General features: G+C 38.6%; 1 protein-coding gene across 3 annotated transcripts in view; it reads left to right on the top strand.

Annotated features, from left to right (window-relative positions):
• Positions 1 to 20,634, top strand: part of LOC122812232 (adhesion G protein-coupled receptor E2-like) — a 1,489,088-nt gene that overhangs the window by 770,697 nt on the left and 697,757 nt on the right. For 2 of the 3 annotated variants that reach the window (XM_044084589.1, XM_044084587.1), the window contains exon 10: positions 18,463 to 18,582. The exons of the other annotated variant lie outside the window; for it this stretch is intronic. In XM_044084589.1, coding sequence (XP_043940524.1) covers positions 18,463 to 18,582 — 120 coding nt within the window. The remainder of the gene's footprint in view (positions 1 to 18,462; positions 18,583 to 20,634) is intronic. 3 annotated transcript variants of the gene reach the window in all.

The raw sequence follows: 20,634 nt of genomic DNA, 5'->3' as shown, positions 1-20,634 counted from the left end.
AAATATTCTTGAGATAACTTTTTAGCAACTCTTCTGTACTCCTCTGTGACACAGCTTCTACTTTAACTGTGTTTTTAATTCGAAGCTTGGCAGGTTGGTCCATTCTACAAATCTGCCAAGGGTTACTTCAAAAAATGAAAACCATGATGAAAAATAAGAGATCATCTTTGATACAATTTCAGGTCAACAAATGATAATTTGTTTCATGTCAGGTTCAGATGACTCCATAATCAAGTCAGAAATAACTATCATCGTTAACAAAAAGCTGTTCTTTCCAAGCTAATGGCACCTTCCTACCATCTGGGCCATGGCACTACGTCATCATCTAACTATCATCTCAGTGACTCTGATATTGCTAATATGTTAGAAACCCCTTCCTACCATCTAGGTCACGGCACTACGTCATCATCTTACCATCATCTCAATGACTCTTATATTGCTAATATGTTAGAACCCCCTTCCTACCATCTGGGCCACGGCACTACGTCATCATCTTACCATCATCTCTGTGACTCTGATATTGCTAATGCGCTTGAAAACCTTGCACAATCCCATCAAAAAACTAATTTCAGATAAATATACTGAAAGCTTTAAACTCCTATCAATCAATACTTCAGTTATATTTATTATTAACATAGCATCAGTCTACACTGACAATGAGTAACTAAGAGAACTTAAGCATGACCACCATCAGGGGATAAACAACTTTCTGAATTTGTTACTAGAACCATTTTGTATACTTACAGTTCTTGGGAACTGTCTCCATCAAAAGCTGTGAAATGCCTCACTGATTCTAATTTCTTCTCCAGTACCCATAGTAAGTATCAGAATAATATTGGTACCAATACTGCATTCCTGTCTATAGCTGAATTAATTTTATTATACAGGTACAAGGCCAGCTGAGTAGGTCAAATACTTCTTGACCTTTACAAGTAAAAAAAAAATGGTTCAGGACCACCACGACTAAAAAAGTAAATACTTTATTAACCAATGTAGTAATGTAGTAAGCACTTTTATGACCTAATAGTCACTTCTTCAGACTCTCATAATAAACACATGTACCTAATTTATATCAAAGACAGCCAATCAACAGAATCCACTTAACAATAGAAATGTATTTAAAGATACAGAAACATATGTATAAAATTGCTCTAAAACTACTCAGAAATAGCATAAAATGCTGCACACACCTAAAATCAATGGGGGAGTGTGCATGCACATAGGAAAGGTTTCAGTGAAACTGCATCATTAATGCCTGGTGACCTCCCAGCATTAAAATACAAAATCCACCTCTGCTCTGCCAACTCAGTTCTATCCCTAATATCCCCCCTCTAATACTATCCCTAAGGATCTCCAAGACAAAAAAATTAAATTCATGTTGATGCACACTTGTTTTAACATGCCATGCCAACACATTGCTCTCTTTACCATTCCTAATGTCCCCCTGGTGTTCTAAAATATGTTCTCTGAGGGACCGATTCATTTTCTCTATATAAAACACACTGCATGTTAAACAAAAACTGTAATATATAACATTCCTGGAGGCACAGCCAGCATAAAACTTACATTCTATGGTCAGCCCTGACTGTACATGTGGGAAGTTAAACCTTGTATGAATATATCTACATGCACTACAGTTCCTACAAGTGTATGTCCTGTCTTTGTGAGGTTGCTACTGGTTTATCTATCCCTGTTCTGTGACATAATTGCTTTTTGAGTGACATATTATTCTTAAATGAGAATTGTGGTCTATCACTGGCGATGTCCCTAAGTTCATCATACACCCTCAAGATATTTCAGTTCCTTTTAATGATGCCACAGAAAACATTCACCTCACTTGAAAAAGTCATAGGAGCCCTCACTTACCTCTCACTGGTTTGATCATGCTACCTCCTATCTTCAGGACAATGTTCTGAAAAGTGGGATTTACCCCTGGTTCTTCTCCCTTGAAGTAAGTGAACCATACACTCATCTATCTCTTTCTCTGAATGCACCCTCCTCAGAAAGTCAGCCTTCAACTCATCAATAGCTCTCATTAATTGTGAGTTTTCACTGTGCAACCTCATCATCCTGAGGACTTGTCCCCTTAACACATTTCTGGAGACATGTCTAGGGTCCATACTATTTATGTAACAATGATTTTTTCCTACTAGGCTTCCTATACAAACTTGTCTGCAAATTTCCTAGTTCTGACCTCTTCACTATACCATCTAACAAGTCTATCCCTTCCCTCGAGTATCTGTTTGTAAACCTTAGGAATGTTGTTATACTACTCAAATAATCTATGAACTGGGATAGTACTTCACTAGACTCAGTCCAAAGAAAAAAAATAACACACACAAACCGAACATACCATAACAGATGTTCATTGAACCTATTGTTGTGCAGCACAAAATTCTCCTCCCGTTGTAACAATGCAAGGTTGGCATAGTTATTTGCACAAGTCGTGACCATACCCACGCCAACCTTCTGTAGAAAAAAATCATTGTTAAAAACAGACATTATTCTCCAAAACAATTTCCAGTAATACGCATATCAGGTCAATTTTATCAAAAGACAGATGCCTTCTGTTAACTAACAACTCTCTGATATTCTCTACGCCCCACACATCAGGTATCACAGTAAAAAGGGACTCAATATCCATTGTAACAACTCCTCTGTCACCATGTTGGTAATAAACAGATGAAACACAAAGAAAGAGATCTTCTCTATCACCCCTTTCACAATCCTGTCTGAAACCAGTGTATATGTCTTATCATCATCCAACATTTTCTGCATCTTATTTTTCTATTTAATTGTTTCATAGAATACTGTGGTCTCTCTCTCTCTCTCTCTCTCTCTCTCTCTCTTTCTGCAGTTAGTGGGAGCTATTGTGTTTCACTTCATTGATATTCAGTGTTAAACTCTTAGCCTAGGGGTTTTTTTTGTATTTATAAGTGTTAGTCACATATCGTTGAATTTATTACTGCTCAATATCTGAGCTGTTTGGCATCTGCTACATACCTAGAATCAACTGCATTACTAGCTGAATTAAGTACAACTTGCAGTGTTAAAGATTGTACTGCATTTTACTTTTCTGTCTATTTAATTGTTTCATAGAATACTGTGGTCTGTCTCTCTCACTCACTCTCTGCAGTTAGTTTCTCACCCTTCCTTCCTGTTCTTGTTCTGGTATTAATCTTGCTAGCTTTGGAATTTTCCGCTCCTCCTGTAAATTTGTGTTTGAACACTCCTCCTGGGTCTATCTCATTTGCTCACTCAACCGAGTACAGTGAGATCATATTTTGACTTCAGACACTCCTACCAGTCCCATCTGTTCAGCTCTATCCCAGCTTTATTCCAGTCTAGTGTCACTAGCTCATTCTGTCTAATATAGAGAGAACATTTATGGAGGGCAAACCACTTAGGTCCTTAATTTTGAATTATCTTCTGCTTCTTCTTTCTCCATTTCCACTTTACAAAAAAAAAAAATTCTAAGCTTGTTTCCTGTCTTTCCTATAATTAGTCTAGTCCAGATACAGATTTGCTATAACCAGGAGTGTTTGTAAGCTTCTGAGCCCCCAAAGCCTTTCTGTGTTAGAGGGAAGCCTTCTAGCTTATCAGTGGGAGTGGTAAGCACTAGGTAGCCTATCTACCATAAGAATGGTTTCTGGCCCAGAAATTGTAGTTTATTGGCCGTTTGAGCAGTTTTTCCATCTCCTTCAACTTTCTGGTTTAAAAGCCTGTGTTTGCACTTGTTTCCCACCTTTCCTGTAACTAGTCTAGTCCAGATATAGATTTGCTGTATCCCGGACTGTTTGTAAGCTTCTGAGCCCATCAAACCTTTCTGTGATGGAGGGAAGCCTTCTAGCTTATCAGTGGGAGTGGTAAGCACTAGAAAGCCTATCTACTACAAGATCCACGTACAGATTATTAGTTTTAGCACTTTGATTTGCTTATTTGTGCTCAGCACTTGTTCAGAGCTTGTTGTTAGTACTAAATAAGCTACAAATTACTACAGCACTCAACCTTCCTCTTTACCTAGAGGAAAACAGTTTTTTGTAGTTACTTTCCTCACTTGCTTAAAGAAAAACAGCTCTTATACTCACTTTCCTCACTTATCTAGAGGAAAGTAGTTTTTTTATTCAGGCATGTCCAAGGGTCAGCTCCCAGTGTTTTCTCTTGTCTATCTGATGAATCTGGGCATCTTGGGACCAAATGACTCCAAATCTGACTTCAAACCAGTGACAAGTAGAGTACCACAGGTTTCAGTCCTGGGACCTCTCCTGTTTGGTATCTACTTCTCTGAAGTACAGGCTAACACAGAAGGCCTCTGGCTAATGAAGTTCTCAGATAACTGCAAACTAGGAGCCATAGTCGAGTCCCTAAATGAGGTGGACATCCTACAGAAGGGCCTCACTGAGACAGATGCCTGGTGTCAGAGGCATGGCCTCAAGTTCAGTGCCAAAAAGTGTATTGTCATCCCCTTTGGTAAAAACTCTGTACCCATGAACTACCACATCACATCAGTCTACTTAACGCCGAATGTGTGATAAGAGACCTTGGGACCCAGGTGGACAGTAGTCTCTCCTTTGATAATCACATTGCCACAGTAGTCAGGAAATCCTTCTATGTGGCACGCCTCATCACAAAAGGGTTCTCATCCAGGAAAAAAAACGGTCATTGTTCCCCTCTACTCAGCACTCATTAGACTGATTATAGAGTACAATGCCCCTTTTGGAATATACCTCACAAGACATCTGCTGGAAAGGCCACAGAAGTACCTAACAAAGAGGATTACTGGCCTCAAACAGATGCCTTACACTGACTGTCTCAAAAAACTCCAGCTTTACTCTGTAGCATATCATTTGCTCTGAGGCAATCTCTGCCTAACATATAAAGCTATGTTAAACCCAGAGCTGTTGGACATGCTACACCTAAAGAAATCCTAATCCCTCCGAGCTACATGCTCTAAGGACCTAAACCTTGTCACCACAATAAACAGGACATGCAGGAGGGATAGATTCCTGTCCCAAAATCTTTCTATACTCTGGCACAAGCTACCCATCTATGTCAAGCAAAGTTCCTCATTAGCACTCTTCAAGAATAATCTTGATGGGCGGATGGGAAATAGCAAATGCACCCTGCAGATCATGTCTGCAGCTCTGCTTGACAGGGGCACAGGAAATTAACTTTCTTTGGTGGCGTAAGCCAGGGAACCTTGTTGGTTTGGCTTACTTAGGCCCTTGGACCGATAGCCTAGTACCTACCTATGAACCTATGAAAAAAACTTCAAATCCATCCACAAATCAACCATACCTGACCTTCTCCCTGGGACTAAAGAAAGTCCCTTGTTCAACAGAGAAACCTGTGCTTATGTCAGCCTAATAGATGAAAGATTAAATACTAACCCATTCACTGTCTGTTGCATGTTCTCAGCCAGTCCATTGATTCTCCATGCTCTGCTGTTGTGGGACTCTTCTTTTCATCACCCTGCTCCTGGAACTCTCCTTGTTTATTGGCAGAGGTTGCTCCAACAAAAAAGACACTGAATCGGAATTTGTAATATTAGTAACCTCAGTTGACTGAAAAGAGGTCGTGGCCACTGCAGACCTGTATTAACAGGTTCAGAAAGTAATGTAGTTGAACGAGGGGGCATGGCTTCACATGCCATAGCAACGGGTGTCTCTAAACACTGAGAACTGTTTTCTACTGAAGTGCTATTCTCTCCAACCAACACCCTTTCCCTCAGCCATGAAAAAAACATCTCCCTTTTGAAAATCTGCTATGTCTCATTGCAGTTTCTTTAATGTAGAGACCTGAAGTCTCCTTTCATATGCCACAACACTCTCATGTAAACTGTCCAATCTGTCTCGGATAATTTCAGCAGGAAACTCAGAGACGATGTCAGTCTGTGAACGTTTGATATCATCCAATAATTCTTTCTCTTAGGGTAGAAAAAAGTCAATTAATAACTGCATATATTCAAAACTTAGCTTTAAATTTAAAGCTTGCCATCTTTTCAGCAAATCTGGAAGCATGTCCCCATAAGTCAGCATCTTCAGAACCCTAAGACCTCTGGGGACCACTTTATGGCGAAAAGATGCTTCCATATGAAATCTCTGCCATTGAAGGTGTTTATATCTAAACAGTTTATTCTCTAGCTCCCTGTAATGTTTCAGAAACCATAGTTGAATGTTCTCATCATAAGCAACATGTTGTTATTCTTGTGTGTCCATTGTAGTTCCAAGAACAGGGGTCAAATCTGTGCAGAGGACTCTGCATAGCCATTTCATATGTGTATTCACTAAGCCAGGGTTGTAGTCTAGTTCTATAATACCACCTTTAGCCACGTCCCAGTCTCCAAACACAAAACAATCCAATCAACAGAAAACAACCAGTTCCTGGGTAAAGATCCTCAACTTTGTACACCAAAATGCAAATACAAGTAAACAAAACAGTTCAGGACCACCGGCTAAAAATTAAATGCTTTATTAACTAATGTAGTACACTAGTAAGTGTTTTCTCAACCTTGTCCTCTGGGCCGAATTGACCCATTTTCAGTAGAGGCCCAGGGAGAAAAGCTTCAAGATGCATTATACAATTTCGATACAACTGATAGTTAATATTAAAGATAATATTATGTAGAATAGTTACTCATAAATGCATTCAGTATCATGCATAGTTAACAAATTCATTAAGCTTGAAGGTAGGGATCATACAGTTTCATTTGAGGAAAACAGATATGTGTTCGGTGTGGAAAAAGTTTGCATTCAAACCTTTTAAGGAAATGTAAATACGCTTTATATACACACATCAACAGTAGAATGATATTTACAATATTTACAAGGTTGACTGTGTGAGGGTAGCTGTAGCAGTTGTTGAGAGCTTAGAGAGAAGCTATAGAAATTGTTAAGAGCTTAGACGGGCTCATAGGAAGATAACTATGAGAGTTGTAGAGCTTGGGAACCAGAGAAAGAACCCCCTTTGATTAGGTTGGGTGAAGGCAGGTACATTTCCATTTAGTGGACAGGGGTTTGAATAGTTGGCTTTTGAAGTTTTCTGAGTTTGGTATGGTTCTTAGTTTGGAGGGAAGGGAATTGCATTTTTTGCCTAGTGAGAATGATAGGAGAAGTTGGCCAGCAGGACGTTTAGGTTTATGGATAGTAATTAAGTTCTGATTTTCAGATCTGAGAGCTCTGTTGGGTGTATAAGGGGGAAGGATGTTAGTTAGAACAGGACATTTTGTAGGATGAAATATGAGTCTATATGCAGTAGTGAGTTGGAGATAGTCTAGGTAGTTTGGGAGTTCAAGCCAATTCAAGGATTGTAGGGTTAGGCAGTGATGGGTAGTATTTTTCAATTTAGAGGCAAATTTAGAGATTTTGTTGTAGCAGTTTTCCAGTTTAGAGGTGATAGAGGAGGATAGGTTGGTTAAGAAGATAAGTCGAGGCCAGAGTTTGCCTGGTAGAGTTGGAGAGAAAGCGATTATTCCTATACAGCATACCTAGCTTTTGGTGGGTTTTCTTAACATTTTGTTGAATATGAATATCAAACTTGAGGTGTTCATTTACAGTAATGCCATGTAGTTTGATAGAGGGGACCACTTCTATAAGTGAATTGGTTTGACTATAGACTTTGAAGTTGTTTTTTTTCATAAGAGAGGGTCTTTGTGGGAGGGAATAGTAGAATCTTTGATTTATTTGCATTGAGAGAGAGATTGTTTTGGCGCATCCAGTTTCCAGTTGTTGAGAAGGCAGTTTGGGATTTAGTCAGCAATTCAGAGAGGTTTGAGGCAGATCAGACTAAGGTTGTATCGTCTATGTACTGAATGATTTTAGCATCAGGAATAGCAGTGTGAAAGTTATTGATGAAGATGTTATAAAGCATTGGCCCAAGGATGGATCCCTGTGGTATGCCAGTTGGGGTAGGTAGGAAGGAAGAGATGGAGTTCTTCCATTTGACTGCCTGTGATCTGTCTGATTGATAGCTGTAGAATCAGGATAAAGCATTATGTGAGAGATTAAGGTTTGAGAGATGACAGAGAAGGTGCTTGTGGGAAACAGTATCAAAGGCTTTACACAGATCGAGTAGAACAGTAGAAACTAAGTGTCCTGAATCTTGGGCTTGATTGACAGTTTCTAGGAAAGAGAGTAGAGCGGTTATTGTGCTATGGCCTGGACGGAAGCTTTGCTGGGTAGGAGTGAGAAGATTGTTTTGGGTCAGGAAAGGCATAAGTTGGAGGTGGATGCATTTTTCTAGAATTTTGGAGATTGGTTAGAGCAAAGCAATAGAGTGAAAGTTTGAGATGCTGGTATTTTTGCCTCCTTTATGAAGCGGAAGAATATAAGCTGAGCACCAGAGCTTGGGGAACGTATGATTCTTTTATAGATCGGTTAATAATGATGCTGATTGGGAGAGTAATGCCATCAGCAGCACAATTTAGGAAAGAAGAGAGAATATCGTCGGGAACGTTAGCGCAAGGTTTAAGTTTGGACAAATGTTTTTTTTTTAAGTTAATGGAGATGGGTTTCAGTTCAAACAGATGAGGTGAGTTAAAAGGGGAGAGTGTAGAGCAGTTGGGTTATTATTGGGAAATGTTTTGGTGAGGGCAGTAATAGTTTCTATGAAAAATGAGTTAAATTCAGAGCCTAGTTCAAGGTCAGATTTACTTGGGTCAGGACAGGGATTGTTCTTGGAACCTGGATTGAGGAGTGAGTTTATTGAGTTCCAGAATTTTTGGGGGGTTTTTATTGTTATTAGACTGAAGTTTGATATAGCAGGATTTTTTTGTCTTTGTTGATTAGTCATTTTTGCAGACTTTTACAAACCAAACAGTGTTTAGCACTAACATATAAAACATCAAGGTCATTCTCTACCTTTCCTCATTCCACGTGACAGAGGTACACTGCAGGTTTCTGTCCTAGGTACTCTCATGTTCACAAACACCATGAATTAAATGGTGAGTCACTGTGGTAACATCACAGTTTAGTATTCAGATAAATCTGCTATTGCTCTTCCAACTACATTACAGTTATCAAAGATAAACTGCATGCTGATTCTCATACATTCCAAACCAGCTCATCAGTCTAGGACTACACCTTAGTGCTGATAAAACCAACTCAGTCTCTGCTATTTCTTCCAGTATTCCTCATGTTCAGTGATAACTGTATCATGATGTGAAGCCCAGACTGTGCTCCAGATGACTAAATAACCAGAGTTAAGCTAGTAACTCAGACACTGGAAAATCTGGTAGGGTAACAAAGTAGAAGTGACTCAGTGGATGTCAGCCTACTCATTCCAGGGGGTTGGGGATTAGTGATTCCTCTCTGTCCATTGCCACCAAGCAAAGTCTTGTATCAGCATTAGACTCAAAACCCCTTTTACCATTTTGTACATGTAGTCGGTGTGTTACATTACCAGTAACTTTCACATATGGCCAGGGTTCTCACTTCTGGGTAGCTATCCCTGCTGCTTGCCTAGTACCCAAAGAAACGGACAATACCACTAATGGTAATTCTCAGTGTCTAAGTGTGTGTGTGTGTGTGTGTGTGTGTGTGTGTGTGTGTGTGTGTGTGTGTGTGTGTGTGTGTGTGTGTGTGTGTGTGTGTGTGTGTGTGTGTGTGTGTGTGTGTGTGTGTGTGTGTCAGTGTATGGGTGGAGGGGAATTAACAAACACACAGGGGGGTGACACTGTATACCCTAGCAGTGATGCAGACACTTATGTCAGTAACTGTGAAGCAGGCTTAGGCTGACTTACCAGAAAAGTCTGATAGATGCTTGAATGATAGTCACTGCACATGGCTTACACCCCTGAGAAATGACTAAAGCTAGAATTGGGATTTACTTTGTAGGAAATGAATGAGCCAATTAACCGGCATGAGAGCTGATGGTAAGCAGGCACTGGATATTCCCTCCAAAAACAAACATACTAGTAATTACTAGTACTACCTGAGAACCGAGAGTCACTGTTAACTTTGATATGTTTGTTACTCCCAGGTGAATTTAGTTCATCTAAACTACTTGGTTGCATCACTGGCAACCAAATCAGGTTTGAGTCATACTTAACTAGCATGGTGAGTTGTATGAATCAAAAGCTATGATGAAGATTTTTCTAGGAAAATTATATTTTTGTATGACTTTGCTAATGTAATAGCTGCCATCTTATTTTTCCCTCTTACTCACCTATGGATGGATTTATCACCATCCCTGTATAAAGTACAACATTCTTGCAAAAATACATTTTTTAGTAGGTCACCACAGCAAGCCTTTTTTTTTTTTGGGCAATCCATTTGCTTGACTGGCTTGAGTTGTATTATTATTATGTTACATCTGTACATGTTTGCATCAAAGAAAACTTCTCCATTCGAATGATAACTGCCTTTCTATCTCAAATAATGAACTGAGGGCAAACTCAACAAGACCGAGGCACATTCACTAGAACGTCTCCAGATACCTATTACAAAAACAAAATAACTTTATGTTCATTTTCTTTTACAGTAAATGCTTTGAGAAACTCCCATTCAGCCCAAGAATATGCCAGAAAAAAACACAATTTAAGAATGAAATGAAAAAAAAAATCCTTCTGAATACAGCCCAGGTAACCTAAGTTTGATTAGTAGCTCAGGTGTATGAAAGCACAAACAGGTGGGAAGGACATCCCCTGTTGGGGTGGAATGGTGGTCTCAGCTGACATGAGTTTCTGCTGTGCAGATACAACCTCTACTGGAGTGCAGGGCTGTGTCAGAATGGTGGGAACTGGTGCAGGAAGGACATGGATGTGACCACCCAAGTCAATGACAGTAGTCCTTGTCAGTGCATGTGGAGTGGCACATGTACAGAAAAAAGGGTATCAGTTGACCCAGCCATCTTTATAGTGATACAAGCATTCATATCACCACAGGAGACGAGGTTAAATCATTTACAGGAGAAGCACCCTTATACCTAGGATGATTATGACAACTAGATGACCCTAATGTTTGTATGTTTGCATGGCACCCACCCCTGATGGTTATTTCCCTGGTGGATCTGGGGCTTTCCCACCACTGGAGAAGGAATGGGCATCCAGAATAAGGGCTAGATGTCAGGTAGAGAGGTGTAAAGGTATACAAAATTTCCCATTTCATCTCAAATTCTTTTTTGGGATAGCTATCTGTTTTAGTTCCATTTTGATTTCCTTTGTCAGCTTACTACACAAGTTTATTTCACTCTTCTGAACTTTTTAATGTTAGAGCTCTTTCTTCTTCCTCCACCATATTTTATACATGTTGCAAGATATACAGCATATTATGTGATACTTCTTGCCTGTATCTAGATCACCCTACTCAGTGGTGTATCCAGGAATTTGCAAAGGGGGGGGGGGGGTTTGCAGTCTGGTTAGTTGACTTCTGGGTGAAAGCGAGAAAGTGGGACACTGGCTTTGGTGGTTGTGAAAAGATTACCTTAAGAAGGTCTAACATCACGTTTGAGAAGACATCAGTTTAAATTCAGTTGCACATGATTTTGGTGTGGATATGGTATTACAAATATGCAATTCCTGTGCAACGCACAACACATGTACTGATGGTACACGTATTTTCAATGCATGCCTGGAAAAGATGATTGGCTGCCCATACCAAGTCACATCATTCTGCTTTCATGTCATACTGGGCATATGCACTGTTATAAACTTGGAAAGAAACTCTCTGAAGGTGGAAATAACCACAGTGAAATGTATGTTATTGTTATGTGACATAAAATATATACCACAGGCACAGATGTTTGGATAAATTAGTAAAAGCTTTATTTAATGAATGTACCAAATAACTTAACTCATAAAACTTTTCTAAGCAGCCCATAATGTTTTTGGATTGTTTTCTGTTCTTTCTATGGTTTTAAGCACAATTAATTATCTTTTATTAGTGTTTTTATAACAAAAGTCCTACTGTACCTTTTATCTCCTTTCAACAAATTCTAGAGCGGGTCATATCGTATTTTTAATTACTTGTGTCCTCATCAACATTGTGATGACCTCAAGGCAGTCTCATGCTAGAATTCTTTTGGGCAATACTAATTGCTAATAAATTATTTTTTACGCTTATATCTTAGATCAAAAACAATGCACCATGGGCAGAAGGACGGTGTCCTTGCTGACATCACCCTCTTTTTCCAATCAGTATATGCAATTGGGGTGTCACATAGACAGAAGTCAATGTGACCAAATCACCAAGAAGAATGCTAAGTGATCTGTCTCTGGCATACAATTCATCCTCCGACCATTACCCTCAACATTAGTGCAAGAAATCTTGACAATGCCTGGCATAAAGGGGGAGGGGAGAGGGGCAATGACCCAAAGATAGGGACATATTTTACATATTACGCTTTTAAACTTAGAAATGTGTGAGAATAACAGGGTTTGTATTAAGATGCATTTTCTGAAGGATTCAAAGTCTGATATGCAAATGCTTTTAATTATTTAGTGACTTAAATCCTGAGAGCACCCGAGTGGTTTGGCTGCAAACCACAACCAAAAATACGGGGCAAAATCTGGACATTCTGCAAAAATCTGGACAGTTGAGAGGTGATTTACTGCAAATCAGCAAGTCAAATTGCGTCTGAAATACACGGTCTAGGGATCTAAACCTCCTATGCGACATCAGCAGTTCAGTTTGGAGTGACTCACAGAGGATACCACTGCTGTGGAACATATTTCTCATTCACATAAAACAGAGTTCATCCCTGTTCATATTCAAGCACAACTAGATCTATGGTTAATGGATGGGAAACAGAAAATGTACTCCAGGACTGCCCCTTGTACTACTAATGGACAGAGCCGGTTCCTAAATACTTTATCCCATGTATGGGTCTCCTCACATTATCTATGGTATGCTCCCAGTTATTCTCATTAAGGGTAACGGGATGGGATGAGTAAGGCCAATCTATATCCAAATGGGATAGGTTCTTTCAAGCACATTAAAGGAAACTGGCTAGGATTAAAATGGCGCTCAAGGGCTCATAGCCTAGTACTTGCCTATCACGCTATACGAAGGGCAGTATGGTGACCTTCAATGACTGCGGCTAAGCATGGCTTAGGATATGTTTCGGTAAATCACAAACTGAAGAAGGAAACAGATTTACAATGCTGATAGGATAGATGCATTTATATAGCCCACACATCTTTTAACATTTTGTTTTAAGTATCAGAAAAGGTATGAGGTATTAGACATGCTTGTTATCCCATTTTATATTACGGTTTCAGGGTAGGGAAACTGAAATGTATTTGCATAGCGGTTCAAAAGTACTACTGTTAGATCAAACTTAAATGACGTTGTTTGGATCCAAGAGAATGAGAATTGACATTAGAGTGTCAAGGAATTAATAAAACGTGTTGGATGTCTGTTTTATTTTATCTGTTTATTGGTCTTTGGAGGGTACGTTTAAGTTTTTTTACATAGGTGAATAAGGTTTAAAACATATAAAAATAATAATAATAATAATAATGAGAGTATCGCTTTTTAAAATACAAATGCTCCAAAGAGAAGGTTATAACTATCTGTAAAACATTGTACTTAGTATGGACAATTATAACTGCTCATTAAAACAGCTGAATGTTATGGGACCAGGGCAAGCAACTCAAATCGTTGCAGTGTTGTAATGGGATTTACAGCTCCCACAGTCTCTGGTTACTGGGCTATTCATAGTTTGTGCTTAGCTAGACAGCTGTCATAAATTGACCAATAGAGGTATTGTAGTTTGTCTTCCAATATACCCTCTAGTACAATGCAGTTGCTGTAAAAGACATGGGAGCTGTATGTTAAGCACTGATTAGTGCCACACCTTGTATTCAGCCAGTTGCATACCACTCAATTGTACAGATTTTTACAGACTGTACAGATTTTGGTTTATATTTTTGGCCCATTTTCCAAAAATTGTGGTTTTCTGGCAAATTAGTGGCAAACCATTAAAGATTGAAGTCTGAAAATAATGACATACATTTGAGTTTCAGACTTCACGTGCTTTAGAAAATTTATGCAAATGCAAAGCATGTTATTCTATTGATTTTCTAAGTCTGTAAGAGAAATATTTTAATATTTAAATATCATCCCCACTTTTGGGCCTTTGCCCCACTTTTATTTATGCCTTTGTCCAGATTTCTTCCTCTAAGTAGTGGAAAGGTATGGTTAGCCATATTCTCTACAAGTATGATACATTTGCTTCCATATCTATAACTGTTCAATGTGGATTTCAGCTGTAAATTATGCAAGTGTATAATAACTGTTCTTGCAGCACATGTACACATAATCAAGATGTCTTCTAGAGGTACCTGTTGACTAACTAGTACTGGAGACTTCAGAAAAACAGCAAGAACAAGCTACGCAGTATGAACAGCATGCAGACTGAGGTCTCAAGTTTGCATTTTTAAACACGAGTTGTACAACTTGTACAAAACACAGGGAACCTTATTCAGAAAAAAAAATGCTTTTCTAATTACCACAGGGTAATGTTAGATCACTGAATGAAGAGATAGGATGGACCAGACAGCCATTAAGTGGCACCTAGCATCTAACTAAATTATTTTTAAACAAAACTTGATTAACAGGAAAAGTGTATCAGCAAGCTTCTCTCTTTCCACTAATGGTTTTCATTTGGTAACAGTTCTCAGCGCTGACTACCCTCAGCTCACGGGATTGTATTTGTGAACCATATGTACATTGGCACGCATTCACCATAAAAGCGAATCAGCCACGGTCTCACATATTATTTTAGGTAGTAAATATAACCTTCCTGCCGTGTAACATCTGTGTTGACCCTGATTATGCACCTAAATGCACATAAAAATCATACTTGCCTTAATATATTTAACTACATCTTGCACTAATTATGCCTGCAAAATATTTTCTTCCTAGTACATATTTCATTGGGCAAAAATATTACAATGCAAACATTTGCTGCTTCATGACATCAGTAATAAAATGTCCCTGTTAGCAATCATGCAATCGTGAAAATATACTCTGGTGTGCAGCATACAGTTAAAACAGATCAAACCTGGTCAGATTGTTCTTTTTTTTTTGCCCTTACCGGACGGCCCCTCTTGAGATAATAGTTTCCTTTCCAGTGACTTTTTCTTTCCTAGGGAGAAAAGCAAACTGCCTAAGGTCAGTTCGCTGAGTACTTATGAGTGCAGAAGGAAATTACAGAAGATTCCATTAATTGCTGAGGTCTGCGGTACTCAGTGATAAGCAAGCAGCATACCAGCTGACAGAGACAACAAGCACAGAGGCTCCTTTAAAAGGACCTGTGTCAGGTAGAGTGCCTGTGATAGCTAACCTAATAATTTGATGCAAGCGAACGGCTGACTTGGATCTAAGAAGTGAAAGGTTAAAGTCCTTTATGGGTTTGGGTAAAGACAGCAATACAGCAAGATGCTTCGAACTAGGAAATGGTGGTTTCCTGTTTAGTGCTAGTACTCGTTCTATTGATTTGTGTCTATCGTTTGATAACTGTGAATGCTTATAGATGTTTTGGTACTTCTGCATGGATCTAAAGACTACTTATCCCTCAAAGGCAGAAATATCAAAGTGTAATTTTGGGAGGTGGCGAACAAGCCCGGGGATACCAAGTACATAACCTAACAGAATCACCAGGCACCCGAAGATACAGTTACACAGCACGATATGACAAGGGGGGATCACCCACCCTCACAACACAGATGGACACCTGATACACTGACAGCATGCAGGATGGTTATTCACATCTTAATAACACTGCCAGAAATTAAAACTAGACCAAGGTACCTTTTATGCCCTACTAACTGTGGTATCAAAAATGTATGGAGGGGGGGTACCTCACAGGGTATCTGGCATTGTTTGCACAGCCTCATAAATACAAACAAAACAACTAGTGTAAATATTCCTAGGCCTTACAGCTTTATTTCATGATGCAAAGTACCGAAAAAACAAACACTAATGTGTTTCCCTAAATGAAATATTACATTACATGCAAATTTGGCATACCGTTCAGTGTAGACCAGCAGAGATCAAGACCAGGTTGCTACCCAAACTGTCACTCTGACAGCTGAACCTGCACAGCGGACATATTCTCTCTGGCCTTGGAGGGGCTCTGACATGTAGTAGCTACACTGGTTCAAGTCAGTACCCAGGGGTGTCAATCAATTATCTCTCACCTCTAACATGTAGTAAACACAGACTTTTGATACTCGAAATGAGGAACATTCCTCATAAGGAGGACGTAGTATGGTGAATGTGGTATAACATTGAGCTCCCTTAGTTAAAAAAGCTGTGAGAAATAACAGAACAATGTTTGACTTTAACTAATGGCAGATAGGTTGGCATGGCCATCTCTGAGATTTGGGAAAGTATAGCTAAGAGGTGAAAAAAAAAAGCTTCTTTGGCGCCTTGAAATAATTCTCTTCAATGAAAATTAGCAGATAATTATTACTCAATGCTGATCACTCCCTAAGAGTGGAAGAGCAGTTTCAAGTCTGGTTTTAAACTGTCTTAAGAGTCTGATGCAAAGAAAGTTTCTATTTACTCGTTATGATAATATCACAGCCACCAACGTGCCTAAATTACAATGGAGATGCAGTTGGAGGATCGTTTTAAAGAAAAGTCATCTGACTACAACCTCCAATCACATCTCAGATGTACAGTATTTAGGCACGTTGTTGACAGGATTCTCTGTAAGGCAAGCATTAAAAAAAAAAAAAAAGTCTAAAAAGGGGCTGGCGCGCGCCCCTGCGCCCATGCCTAAATCCGTCACTGCTACTTACGTTCAACTATAACTCTTTTTTTTTATTGTATTATAGCCATGTTTCTGTCTACATCTGGAGACTGTCTTCCCTGGATTCTACTGCAAATAAGACTTCATTGCTAGACTATCCCAGACAACAAATAAGTAAACAAATAAATATATGAGGATCCCCCCGGGTTTTGTTTTTGCTGATATACTGAATAAGTGCTACTGAACTAAATATAAGCTACTGAAAAGAAAAGACTCACAAGGTTTATAGCAATTTTACACTGCATAAAGGGCATTACCTCTTCCTGTATAACAGACATTTGAATGTTATTATGGACTTGCGTATTTATGTGTGGTGTCCCTGTGTAACTGTGTTCAAGGCCGTGATGCTATTTCCTATAAAACAGACCATCCTTGCATTTTGGGAGCAATTACATCACAACTGCACTCCACCTGTGACAGTGGCAAGTTGGACAAATAAAAGGCTTACATTTTGTATGCATCTGCTTCATATGTGAAAATATATAGGTGTAATAGGTGTACACCTGCATACTCATATGCATGGCTTCAAAATGTAGTATATAACAATATATGAAATACGATGTGTTAGCATTTTTTTGTTAAGTTGTATGCTATTGGAGATCAGCTTGCAGTCAGAGCAGCTTTATATTCATCAGAAAGAACTATAAGTGCTAAAATAATATTGTTTAGAAAATATATTAAAAAGTTACTGGATTCAACACATTACATTGGCATCATTAGGATGAAGCCAAGACAATAAGCAGAATGCTTTTCAGTACGAACATGCTTTATAGAAATTTATATTTAAAAATTACAGCTTTAAAAGAGTAAATGTATAATATAATCTCAGGTTAGTACTTCTGATGATTCCATTGGTTAATATATTTTGATTATTTGTTGTTGCTGCTTATAGTCTGAAGATACCACATTAATATGACAAAACCAATTAACTGCTATGTGTCTTTATTATTTTTTCTTTTTTTAAAGAATTTGCCAGTTTAACCAATGCAGTGTCACAGTGTTGTTGTGTTTAATGCCTTATTGTGGAAGAGCACCATGAGATGTAGCCATTGTTGGTTTTGCCCATCTAGCTTTATACTTATAATGGATGTCAGCATGTACCCACCTGTAGCCTGACTAGGGGCATAATGCCCTTTTGGTAGAAGGATGTAATTGTGTTACAGTGCTGCATTAGGTGACCATCTTTGAATTTCACTAGCGGAGCAGTTCACTTGCTACTGATCATTTGTGTAGCTTCTGCACACTGTAGGGAGAACCTGTCCACTCTGGCCCCTAGTCCTGCCACACTGTTTTTTGTTATTCAAGTTTGGACTTATTCTTCTCAGCTACTGAAGTACTAGCCCTACAAACTGTTTAACAACTACTTATGAATTTCACCCATTTGTACTTTGTTATTTGTTAAATAGGTAGGTGGACTAATACAAGAGCATTTTGGCCACAATCCAGGCCACTCTCATAGAACAAATTAAACAGATAGAAAAACAGACATATAAGATAGACAGATAGAAAATTAACACATTTGAAATTATTTTTTTCTCTCAAGAACATGTCATTATGCAGTTTTTTCTTCTGAACTCTATGATTATTTGAATTCATAAATGCGTATAGCCATTAATGAAATCAAACTACAAATGTTATTTTAGGAAACATTTTGCAAAAAAAACAATTATTTAAATAAATACATTTATATGATTCCTTTTATAGTTATTGTTGCCCATTCTGTGCCACATAATAGCAGCAATATTGAAGAAAGGCTTACAATAAAAGCAGGTGATACTACAATGAAGGTTAAGAAGAAAACAGTCATTAATGGGACTGTACCAGGTAGGAATGACAATTATCAGTTAATATATTTATGTCTTCTTTGTTTTCCTGAAATTTGCATGACTTCTTCCTTACCTACATAACAAATACGGGCTATAGTAGACATAAAGGATAGTTTCATGTATTTGACTACCATCATGTATTTTTAACATGCAGTCTTTATTCTTTCAGATAGTATCCATTAATGCACAGTATATGTGAATCATACCACGGGATAGTGATGTGGCAGTAATGAGTATGTTCTGAGTAGTATAAAAGTAGAAAATATGATATAGTTTGTGAATAGACATTTAGAATGCATCTAAATCATTGATTTAGGATTCTAAATATCACCATTTTTATAATTTGGTGTCGGTTTGCATCACCCTGCATTAGATGGTAATAGTGACAATCCCTGAGCTGTGAAGCTTTGTAGTATGTCTGGATGTGATTCATGGAACAGCTGTTTAGCCCAGATCTGAGTGCTCATTTATGCTGATCTGTCATACATGGCAGTACTAATGATGACATAGTCATCATCGTCAGCCTCCTTTTTCCCATTCATTCTACATGTGGTTGGGATGTCACTTCCACTGTTGCCAGCTCTCTCAGTTATCAGTGCCATTTGCCTATCTTCTGTCTTCTCTCATGCAATCCATTCATCTCCTGATTGGATGGCCTGGTTTTCTCTTGCATTCTTCCTCTCTCTCTGTCTCCCAGTCTTCTTCACCAATGTGCTGTCTACTTTCCTGCATGTGTGCCCAGTCCACTGTAATCTGTTCTGTTTGATCTTTTCTGCAGTTATGTTGGCTTCTAGATTGATGTCATCCCTTTTTGTCAGTCCAACAGTATGCATCCACCACCCTTAGGAGGCATTTAATCTCCATCAACTCTAGCTTCCTCAACGGGTCTGCTGTCAATGTCCAAGCTTCTGTACTGTATAGTAGTACTGGTTGCACAACAGTTTGTACAGCTAACTTTGGCATTCTTCTCTCACATTACCTGTGACACTCAATGTCAGCTTCAGCTGTTTGCAGCATCTGTAGAAATGACTATGCATCACTTTGAAAGAAGCTAAGCAACATATTGTAAAATTGCAGTGAAGTTAATTAGTTATAGATATCTCCTAATTACAACTTCACTTCCTTTGCCTGCTCCCTGCAGTTTTCCACCAATATTAACAATGGCAACTTATTCTTTCTCTTTTACTTTCATGCCCTAATATTATCTTTTCTGTACCTCCCTCTCATTCATGTGTGATTGTTCTATTTCAAAAAATGTTTATTCTGTTTTCTGTTCCCTTCCATGTACTTAAACATTCATTTTTTGCCCTGTTCCCATAATGTCCCTAATTCCTCAGTGCTTACTCTCTTTATATGATTATTTATATTCATTTCTTTAAGTGCCCTTGCTTTGTAGGATACATTTAGTCATATCCCCATGTTTAGCCCTGTTGTATGTTATATATAGTTTTTCTAAGGTTTCCCAGTATTTGTCTATTTTATTATTCTTATTCAAAATGTCTGTGAAGGTATCCCTACATATATGTGCAAATATATACACATATCTATATTCTGGACCATATTTCTGGATGTTACCTTATTGTGGTTAAGGGGCTTGTTTATTTCAGTGAAACTGTGAGCTACACTATGAAGGGCCTCCCAAGACAAGCAGGTCTTGGCAGAAAAATGAGAAAGTAATGGCAAACCACACTCACAACTTTGGCAAGAAAACCAAAGCAAGTAGAGATGCATTGAATTAACTCTAGAGGTGAGACTCTCAAGTCCGAAGGTATGCACCATACTCCTGGGGAAGAGCAGAGGACGGATAGTACTAGTGGTATTACAGGTTAGGACTTGCATGGATCAGATGGATTAAAGCCAAAACAACATCTATCTGTTGAGGTGCTCAGAGGTAAAAGGAAACTTTGATGTTGTAAAGAACTATACACCCCTAAAATGTGAAGGGTAAGAACTATGAGCCAAGGCAAACTTAAGGTGGCTAAGGATTAGATGGCAAAAATAAAAACTGTCATCTTAGGAACTGGTGAAGTGAAATTGACCTGCACAGGTC

Source organism: Protopterus annectens, chromosome 9.part0 (genome assembly GCF_019279795.1).
Source record: "Protopterus annectens isolate FY-2018-M chromosome 9.part0, PAN1.0, whole genome shotgun sequence".
Taxonomy (NCBI): Eukaryota; Metazoa; Chordata; order Ceratodontiformes; family Protopteridae; genus Protopterus; species Protopterus annectens.
The sequence above is the reverse complement of the archived record's forward strand: the minus strand, read 5'-3'. Positions and strand labels throughout refer to the sequence as shown.